The sequence below is a fragment of the Prenolepis imparis genome, unplaced genomic scaffold (genome assembly GCF_030444845.1).
Source record: "Prenolepis imparis isolate NDT839.2.m4 unplaced genomic scaffold, iyPreImpa1.0 SCAF_2, whole genome shotgun sequence".
Taxonomy (NCBI): Eukaryota; Metazoa; Arthropoda; class Insecta; order Hymenoptera; family Formicidae; genus Prenolepis; species Prenolepis imparis.
Window position 1 is genome coordinate 5143718 of NW_028141160.1, and position 11342 is coordinate 5155059.

Sequence of the window (11342 nt, forward strand, 5' to 3'; positions counted from 1 at the left end):
ACAATAATATATTCATGCGCGAAAGAATGGAAGAATGCTCTCTCGTCAAGATACGTCCGCACCAGTTGACAGCTCGACCGAACTCCAAAATCCCCCGAAAACAACGACAGGGCGGTTGCCAATCAACAACCTCCTTAACGACGACTTAGGAGATGATATTCAGGGGATGAAAGACCAGGAACGCAACAATATATACTATTGTCTTTTTCAAATGATCGATCAAAATAGATTATTGTAATGTTATTGTAATAAAGAAATGCAGTATACTGATCAATAATTTTCCTGTTTTTTTCCTAAAAATTATATATAAGAAATGACTAAAAAAATAAGTTATAAAAGATCAAATATAATTCAGCTAATTAAGAAATACATTCATTGAAATTCCTTAGCTTTTTAACGTTTAGACTAGAAGTAGTATTTTAAAAATTTTGAAAATGTTTAATCCTAAAGTTTGAAATGCATTTAGTTTACATGTATTACCGGCGTCTTTTATCGAAAATCGCTCGGATAACATCCATATGTATAATATATTTGTATACTTGTTCGTCGTAATTAGTTCTGTAAATAATAAGTAACAATGTAGGCTCCCTGCATTGATAAATTACAAATTCAAAAGGAGGCTATATGGAGCCACGCGTAGGGTGTAGGTACGCAAATATTAAAAACAAACTTGTTGGAAAAACAAATTTATTGAATATAAACGTTTCGGTCCTTTCTTTGGACCTTCTTCAGTAAATTTAATACAATAAATAATAATGGGGAATCTACATACTACCGCACGTACCGCAAAAGCCGTGAGCCCCCCCCTATCGATATCCCATTAGATAGACAAAGTGACATAATATGTCATGAGGTACTCAAAAGTGGACTATAATGACGAGTATAGTGAGGAATTTCCGAAAGGGGGCTCACTCTTACACACTCATCCATCGCACGTTCACACGACCGTACGCGGACGCGCCCGACGCACGAGTCCATGTTAGTTCTGTAAATATACGTGCAACAAATTTTAGCGAACTTTATGTTTTACATTTAGAATCGTAGAGTTAAGACATTTCATTCGTTTTCTTGATTAACACTGATTATAATACGCAATGTGTATAGGCCGTCCAGCGTTGTTAATGTATTTTTTTTGTTGATAAATTCAATATTGTTGCAAAAGGGCTTCGTAATTATTACGTAACGCAATAGATTTATTTCTATAATATCTTTATTCGATTGAAAGTCATCGAGCATTAAAAAAAACATAATATTTGTGTAAACACATTAAAGATCTTATACGTATTCTATAGCGTAAATATTCCGATATTTAATTTTTCATAAGTGTAACAGTTATCGTTAATATTACATGCAAACCATAATAAAATTGTTGTGTTTTTGTAAATGTCGTCGATTAATCATCTCTCCAAAGTCCTTTTTATTGCACATAGAAAAAGCAAAATGGCATTTGAATGTAATATTTATCTAAATTTAATTTTACAAATCGCAATAAATTGCGTATATGAATATCTATATGCGTTGGAGATTTTGCTGCTTGATTTTCAAAATATTATTATTCAGTAATTTTTTCATAATTCTCCATAAATCTTTCTCTTAATAATAATGAATTTATTGTAATATTTTGCAATTATACTTTCTATTTTGCAATTTAATATTTATATAATATATTTTGTTTATAATTTATAATTATATACAAAATATTTATTTATATATAATATTTATTTATATATAGTTTTATAATAATATTTAATAAATTGCGTAATTTATAATATTATAATATTAATATTAATATTCAGATGATATTGTTATCTTGACAGTTATTATGACGTACTGTGGGTAAAGCTTTGCCAGATATTTATTTGATACGCCATAATTATTCTCGAATTTACGCAGGACGGTATTTTGTGCGATCTCAGGATTATCAGAATCAATAATGATAGGGTTATTTATATTATATCGAAATTTTTAGTTAAAGTTAAACATATAGTTTTGTTCTACAAGCAATTGCTAAATACATATTATGAGAACTTTAGTGTATATTATGCTATTATTAAAATGAGACGTAATTATTATAATTTGATATTTAAAGCTTGCGCGGTGTACATGAATATTAGCATTGGTTTTCGAGTTTGAATCACGTAGAAATTTTGTTGGACTCCAACGTTTCGTGAACATTTCAACTTACTTCATCAGGTTGTTTCTCTTTGATGAAGTAAGCTGAAATGTTCACGAAACGTTGAAATCAAAAATGTTTACGCAAAATGTTTACGCGGTTCAAACCCGAAAACCAATGCTAATAATTATCATAATTAATTAATTTTTTATTTGAGGTGAATATCAATAGTTACTTTAATTAACTAATATATTTTGGTTTTTCTATAAAGTTTATAATTATTTATATTTTTATTTTATATACACATACACATACACACAATTTAATATTATATAATACTTGAACAAATAAAAAAGAATAAAGATATTATCGAAATAAAGATGAAAATCTATCTATATATATAAGTGCCGTCCGTCTGTCTGTCTGTCTGACCGCGAACTACTTTCACATTTATGGACCAATTCTCACGAAATTGGTATCAAAATTTTGCAAATTTTTCGGGGATGGCTGCTATGTGGTTTTTTTAAGTTTTACACCCCCACCCACGCACCCACCCACGCACTAACACATTTATTGACCGATTTTTTCGAAATTGGTACCAAAATTTTGTAAATCTTTCGGGGATGGCGACGATGGTGGTTTTTTTAAGTTTTACAAAGTTTTACACCCCCAACCACCCACCCACGCATCCACCCATGCACTCACACATTTATTGACCGATTTTTTCGAAATTGGTACCAAAATTTTGCAAATTTTTCGGTGATGGGTGCTATGTGGTTTTTTTAAGTTTTACACCCTCACCCACCCACCCACGCACTAACATATTTATTGACAGATTATATATATAGATTTTCTCGAAATTGGTACCAAAATTTTGCTATTTTTTCTGAGATGGTGACGATGGTGATTTTTTAAAAGTTTTACACTTTTATCCACCCACCCACGCACCCACACATTTATAATTTTCGCGAAATTGGTACCAAAATTTTGTAATAATAAAATTTGCAAATTATTTGTGGATGGCGACGATTAAGTTTTTTAAAAGTTTTACACTTTCATGCACCAACTCACGCACCCACACATTTATTGACCGATTTTTTTTAAATTGTTACCAAAATTTTGCAAATTTTTCGGCGATGACTACTATGTGGTTTTTTATTTTTTTTTAATTTTTTTTTCATAGAGGAGGCTGTTTTCGCGAAAAAAATTTTTTTTTTATATTTCTATGCTAATTTGTTTAGAATGTCCTAAAACATCGAAAAATAATTTTTTTAAAAATTTTTTGTATGTGTGTGTGTACGTGTATGTATGTATGTGCCCAATCAATTTTTTTTTAATTTAAATATCTCAAAAACTATTTGATTTATAGCGCTCTAATATAAGTAAAGTAGTACAACACTTTTATTTACTGTCATTTTTATAAAAATTTGCATCGCTCCAATAGTATAAAACTTATTATTTACTGTTATTTTTATAAAAATTTATAGTGTTTTATTTTTTATAAAATTTTGAATTTTTGAGAAATGTCTGTGGTTGGTTTAATTTACCCCACTCTCTCTTTCTGACTTCACAAGCATTCTCGCTCCCCCTTTCCCACGCCCGTGACCCACAAATCACGTGCTATCTCCCTGAGGTAACTAGGCCAATCAAGGAGCAACACATCAATCATCGTGCGCACATGTCGCCACTAAAAGGATCTCGCTATTATCGTCTCAGTACTTCGTTTCCGGTTTCATCGAGCAGTTCTCTCTCGGCTAAACGTGAACATAAGTAAGCGAACGGACAAAACAGTGATATCAGAAAACTCTATAACGGACCAGTGCTATCTCTCGGACTCTCTATCTCCACGGAACTATTCTAGAATCTCTCATAGTGACCACGGACAACGACAAGTGAATCTCAATCAACCCATACAAGTGCGGCGTGATCCGCGGTGCGGCCATTACCGGTCCCGTTTAACGGCACGTGTATCAATAACAATCGGACTTCTCACCTTCCAAACTGTGATTAATTGCCAAAGACATTTATTATTTTGAGGTACATTGGCAGCAGGCCAGTATTATTTTTGTCTCCATTTAATTATATTGTTGAGTGAAACATCGCCCTTTTTGTTTTGTGGTTTCTGCCCATATTTCCGTCTCACTCCAACCAACCAGAATTCTCACCGGACTTTTATTCCAACATTTTATGGTCCTTCGAGCCGGATAGGATTGTGAGTGCAGTGCGGATTCGGGCACTCTCTCAGTGAGTGACGGCGAACAATTATTGCCGGTGTGCCACGTGTTACCGGCGAATCCTTCGGAATCTTCCAGACTCATAGTGCGCGCTCTCTCTCTCTCTCTCTCTCTCTCTCTCTCTGCCTTCGATACGACACACTCGCGCTTAGTACTCTCAATCAAAATTGTATAGTTTCATCTTGGTGCTTCTCTCGGAACGGAATCTTCTCAACCTTGTGACCACTCAACGAATCAACCCGAGCTTTCATCTCAAATCTGGAGGCCAAAATCTCGCTACAAATGAACCGATTTAATTACATTCGGTCTGTCGCTCTCGAATGCAAGGAAGCTGCCTTTGCCACCTTGCAATTACAAGTCCTCAAGGTCAAGCTCGACCTTATCGACAGCAACTGGCAAAAATTCGAGGCGTCTCACGAACGACTATCGGACTCGAAGGTCGACACTCTCCTCGACCATGATTACTTCAAAAGGGGCATTTTTGACCAATGTCTGCAACTCTATGCGGAAGCAAAGACGGAGCTCCTCATCCACATTGAAGAAAAGGACCAGGTCAATCCACTCGCCGGTTCTCAACTCGCAAACCTCACCATCGGCAGCCAAGCATCAACTCGCTGTCACCTTCCGGAAATCTCTCTTCCCAACTTCTCAGGCGACTTCTCAGCATGGAGGCCATTCCATGATCTGTTCACCTCATTAGTCGGACGGAATACGGACCTATCTAATGTCGAAAAAATGCATTATCTCCGGACCACTCTCACTGGTGAAGCGGCATAGCTCATCTCAAACTTACCTCTTTCGAACGACTCATTTGCTTCAGCCTGGGATCTTCTAGTCTCAAGGTATGAGAACAAACGCCTGCTCATCTCTGCTCAACTGGATCGGCTTTTTCGCATCAATACAGTGACACAACGCTCAGCAAAGGATCTCAACTCGCTTCTCAATACAACAACGGAGGCCCTCAATGCGTTGAGTTTCCTTGGAGCGCCTACTCAACACTGGGATCACCTGCTAGTCCATCTCATTGTGCAACGGCTCGACTCAGCGACACGTGAAGCATGGGAGGTAAAGTTAGGTTCCTCCACGGACTCGCCCTCATACAAGGACCTCAGGGTGTTCCTCACCGGACGAGCTAGAGCATTAGAGAGCATCGAGATTGGAGCACCGGGACCATCCACTCCGAGTGTATCCGAGGTGGTCTCGAAACCCAGCCACAAAGCGGCCCCGGCCAAGGCTCTCGTGTCCACCATCGCTTCACCCCGAACGACGGAGTCCTCAGGCTGCGCACTCTGTTCGGAGCCTCACTATATCGTCACGTGTCCGCGATTTAGAAACCTGTCCGCTTTTCTCAGAAGGAACGTCGTCATCGAAAAGAGGCTGTGCTTCAATTGCTTAGGGAGACACAACGCGACCTCATGTCAGAATGAGAAGCGGTGCCGGGAATGCGGAAACAAACATCACACGATGATACATCAGGAAGGTCCTCGGCACACCTCAACCCCACTTCATGGTGCAAAATCATCATCCAACACGGCGGCTACTCAGACCTCAGGCTCTATCTCACCTAGCAAAAGCAACGTTTCATTCACTTCGGATGTCGGTTCTCATTCCAGCGGACGTAGCACGCGCACATTCTCATCACATCACCCGACCGGTTATACTGCTCGCCACTTGTCAGGCTCTCATCTTAACACCCTGCGGAGATTCTCATAAGGTACGGATGCTCATCGATCCAGGATCTGAACTCACCTTCATTTCTAGGCGGCTGTCCACTCGGCTCAGACTCGCCAGACAGCACGCCTCCATCCCCATAACCGGTATCGGCGGATCTCACACTGAGCGAACTCGAGGCTCGGTCTCACTGACCTTGCGGTCAACTCACACTCACCACACCATCAGCATCACGGCGTACGTACTTTCGGAATTGGTTACGCCTCTTCCGTCATTTTCGGCCCCAGATCATCGGTGGTCTCATATTCAAGGACTTCAGCTAGCGGATCCGGAGTTTCTCAATTCAAGTCCTGTAGAGATGATTATCGGCTAGCGGACTCGTATGGTCTTCTCATCGAATCGGAAGTCAGCAAAGGAAGTAGAAACGAACCCATCGCCCAACGCACGGTATTCGGATGGATCATCCTTGATCCAATCTCAACCTCAACCTCATCCGGCGCCACTGCTCAACCAGTATCTGTAGATCATGACCTCCACGAACTACTCACAAAATTTTGGGTTCAAGAGGAGATTCCAGATTCTCCTAACTCACAACTCAGTCCGGAAGACGCAACCTGTGAAGCTCATTTCAAGGCTACGCATCGACGAGATAGTTCGGGACGGTACATCGTGCGAATACCTCTCGCATCATCGGCGGACCAACTAGGGGCTTCCAAATCAACGGCGCAACACTGCTTGCAACGCACACTGAGGCGCTTCTCGACTGACCAAGTGTACTGCAATCTCTACCGGTCATTCCTCTCTGAATATGAAGGTCTTCAACATATGGTCAGGGTCCCTCCCTCGGCACCGGAACCTCTCAAAGTTTACTATCTTCCTCATCACGGGGTCCTTCGAGAAGACAACATCACTACCAAACTGAGAGTAGTTTTCAATGGGTCCAGCCTCACCAGTTCGGGTCACTCACTCAATGACCTCTTGCATACGGGGGCCAACCTTCAACCGGATATTTCGGATGTACTTCTCTGGATTAGGCGGCATCGATACATTTTCATCACGGACATTACCAAAATGTTTCGGCAAATCAAGGTGCACCCGGATGATTGGGACCTACAACGCATTCTATGGGCAGACGAGCAACTCAACGCCTACTCATATCAGCTCACAACAGTCACTTACGGCACACGGTCGGCTCCCTTCTTAGCAATGCGAGTATTTTTACAACTGGTGGAAGATGAAGGAGAACACTATCCTATGGCGGTCGCACCTCTCACAAAAGGGCGTTACGTGGATGATATCTGTGGCGGCGCCGACAACATATCGGAATTAATATCAACGGCAGCGCAGGTAATCGAGCTCTGCAAGGCGGGCAGCTTCCCCTTAGCTAAGTGGCAAAGCAATCATCAGGAACTACTCAAGGCACTCTCAGTGGATGACACCTCAACTGAAGCTCATCAATATGACAACCCTCAGGGCAAAATTCTAGGACTCACGTGGCAATCTTGGTCGGACCAATTCTCCTTTTCAGTCAAGGCCTCTTCCAAGGCGGATGTCACTAAGCGGACAATTCTCTCGGAAATATCTCAATTATTTGAGCCACTCGGCTTTCTATCACCGGTGACTATCAGGGGAAAGCTGCTACTTCAAGAACTATGGCTAGAGAAAATCGGCTGGGATGATGCTCTCTCTCCACAACTCAAACATCGATGGGCTCAATTTCGCGAAGAGTTACCGGATTTGTCGCAACTCAATATTCCACGGTGGATATACCTCACCCCAGTTTCAACGGTTGAGCTCCACGGCTTCTCAGATGCCTCACAATTGGCAATGGCGGCAGCGGTTTACATCAAGGCCACATCTGATTCGGAGGGCCCACACATCACAATTGTATGCGCTAAAACCAAGGTAGCGCCTCTCAAACGACTAACCATTCCTCGGTTAGAACTCACAGCGGCGGTAATACTCTCTCGTCTCATCAACTACGTGCAGAGGACTCTAGAAATTCCTCAGGCCCCCATCTTCTTATGGACGGACTCTTCGGTATCACTCACATGGATCAACAGTCATCCATCTCGTTGGAAGGATTTTGTTCGCAATCGGGTGGCGGCAATTCAAGAACAAGTCCCACAGGGTCAATGGCGGTTTGTCTCTGGGAAGGAAAATCCTGCTGACTGTGCCTCTCGTGGCCTTTCTCCGGGCCAACTCTCTCGACATCATCTATGGTGGAACGGACCCTCATGGTTAGCGCAGTCTTCTCAACATTGGCCCAGCTCACAGTTACAACCAGACTCTAAGGCAGATCTCGAGGAACGGCCAGGTCTCCTACTCTCATCAACGGTGAAGCAATCGTCTCTCTGGGAGCTTCTCCATCGCTACTCATCGCTCAACCGGTTGCTTCGAATCACAGCCCTTTGCCAACGGGCCTGCGCAGTTCTAAGGAAAATACCACAATCATCTCTGGCCACACCACTCACCCCCGGAGACCTGGAATCAGCTCGGTTGTATTGGATACGGAAGGTTCAAGCGGCATACTTTTCATCGGAGCTCGTAGTCATCTTCAACGGAGCACACTTGTCAAGGTCTCACCCTCTCACTAAGCTCACTGTCTTCATAGATTATTCTGGCATCCTCAGAGTCGGTGGACGGCTCAATCACTCCCAGCTGGACGCGGACTGCAAGCATCCGGTCATATTACTTCGAGACGCTTATCCATCATCTCGGACGCTCACTGGCGGACACTCCATGGCGGAACTCAGGCAACCTTGACACATCTCCGACGTTCTTATTGGATCATTGGTGGCAGAGCACCAGTAAGATCGCACATTCTTCGCTGCGTTCGGTGTGCTCGACAACGAGGCATCAGGGCGCAACAACTCATGGGACAACTGCCTCCCTCTCGCCTCTCACCTTCTCGCCCGTTTCTCACCACAGGCGTGGATTACGCCGGCTCTCTCACTCTCAAGACATGGCGTGGACGAGGGGCTAAGTGTCACAAAGGCTGGCTCGCGATCTTTGTTTGCTTCTCAACTTCGGCGGTACATCTTGAGGCAGTTACAGACTACTCCGCGGAAGGATTCATAGCAGCATATCGGCGATTAACAGGACGGCGGGGGATCTGCCAAGCTCTACTTAGTGATTGTGGTACCAACTTCATCGGGGCAGATGTCAATCTACGGCGATTATTCACTTCAGGGTCAAAGGAATTCAATACACTCTCTCATCTACTGACCAAGGACGGAACTACTTGGCGGTTCAACCCCCCCGCATCGCCACATTTTGGCGGCAAATGGGAAGCGGCAGTAAAATCCGTGAAGCATCATCTTAGGCGGACGATCAACGAGACCATATTGACCTATGAAGAACTTACAACTCTTCTAGTTCAGATCGAGGCGGTTCTCAATTCTAGACCTCTGTGTCCTCTCTCAGACGACACTGAAGATTTGGCGGCTTTAACACCGGGGTATTTTCTGATCGGCGAAGCTCTAGCTACACTCCCGGAACCTTCTCTCTCAACGGTGCCCACCTCACGACTTTCTCGTTGGCAACTCATCCAGCAACGGCTCCAATACTTCTGGTCACGGTGGTCCTCTGAATGCCTGCAACGACACCTTTCAATCTCCAAGTGGCATCACCCCTCCAATCAAATTCAGATCGGATCATTAGTGCTCATCACAGACGAACGGTTTCCACCATCAAAATGGCCTCTCGCACGGGTAACGACTCTACATCAAGGAACGGACGGACTCTGCCCAGTAGTCACACTCAAGACGGCAACAACAGAACTCAAGCGACCGATCACGAAGTTAGCACTGTTACCAGTATCATCGGATCACTCAACGACTTCTCCAGAGCTCTCATCACCACCTAGCTCACCATAATCCTCACCTCAAGGTCATTCGGCAACGCTGCTGCCGAAGGCGGGCAGTATGTTTAGAAAATATCTAAACTCCTAAACGACCTCTTCCTTGTTCGTTCTCACTCCCACTCACCCGCTATCGCTCGCTCTCTCATTCTCTCTCTTTCTGACTTCACAAGCATTCTCGCTCCCCCTTTCCCACGCCCGTGACCCACAAATCACGGGCTATCTCCCTGAGGTAACTAGGCCAATCAAGGAGCAACACATCAATCATCGTGCGCACATGTCGCCACTAAAAGGATCTCGCTATCATCGTCTCAGTACTTCGTTTCCGGTTTCATCGAGCAGTTCTCTCTCGGCTAAACGTGAACATAAGTAAGCGAACGGACAAAACAGTGATATCAGAAAACTCTATAACGGACCAGTGCTATCTCTCGGACTCTCTATCTCCACGGAACTATTCTAGAATCTCTCATAGTGACCACGGACAACGACAAGTGAATCTCAATCAACCCATACAAGTGCGGCGTGATCCGCGGTGCGGCCATTACCGGTCCCGTTTAACGGCACATGTATCAATAACAATCGGACTTCTCACCTTCCAAACTGTGATTAATTGCCAAAGACATTTATTATTTTGAGGTACATTGGCAGCAGGCCAGTATTATTTTTGTCTCCATTTAATTATATTGTTGAGTGAAACATCGCCCTTTTTGTTTTGTGGTTTCTGCCCATATTTCCGCCTCACTCCAACCAACCAGAATTCTCACCGGACTTTTATTCCAACAAGATCAAATAGAAGAACTTTATAAAACTGCATTAACAACACCACATAGAACACGCAAATCTAAACCTAAACCATCTGATTCCGAATTAATTCACACATCCACACCTTTAGTACCTTCAACTTCGACATCTCGCCAAATTAATTTTTCATTAAAAGATTCTTCTTCAGAGTTCGATTTACCTGAAAATACTTTAGTAGCCGAATCGCCCGAGCCAGATTCCGATGACTCCGCCGATATAACTACTGAAACAATAAAAGATCAAATCGAAAAATTTGATATCGAAAGCGATCCCGAAAATTTACAATCTTTTAACATGGTGCAACCTAACCTCTTTGCTACCTTAAAATACGCGGTAGACGCTTTTTTGACGGTAGTAACATTCCGCTAAATTATTTTATCGAGGGTTGCGAGGAAGCAAAAGCTATGCTTCCTAAGGAAGCAGAAGCTCAATTTACTAAAATTATAAGAACTAGAATAGTAGGGGAAGCGCGTCGAACAATTCGGGATGAAGATTTTGATACTGTATCGCAATTAACTACTTATTTAAAGAAAATTTATGGACCCACTAAAAATGTATATCAGTTACAAGGAGAACTAGGATCTATTTACCAAAGGAATGAAGAGGATGTTGTCACTTATGCAAATAGAGTTAAATTACTTGGAAAACAAATATTGGAAGC

At 42.6% G+C, this 11342-nt stretch overlaps 2 protein-coding genes across 2 annotated transcripts; both read left to right on the plus strand.

The window, feature by feature from the left end:
* The first annotated feature begins 6067 nt into the window (after positions 1–6067).
* LOC145932872 (uncharacterized) lies at positions 6068–8784 on the plus strand. Its single transcript, XM_083032096.1, has 2 exons — positions 6068–6255; positions 6306–8784. The coding sequence occupies exons 1-2, from the start codon at positions 6068–6070 to the stop codon at positions 8782–8784; spliced, it is 2667 nt and encodes an 888-aa protein (XP_082888222.1).
* A 110-nt stretch (positions 8785–8894) lies between these two features.
* On the plus strand, positions 8895–9896 carry LOC145932873 (uncharacterized). The gene has a single exon (XM_083032097.1). It carries the CDS (start codon positions 8895–8897, stop codon positions 9894–9896), a length of 1002 nt encoding a protein of 333 aa, XP_082888223.1.
* The last annotated feature ends 1446 nt before the right edge of the window (positions 9897–11342 follow it).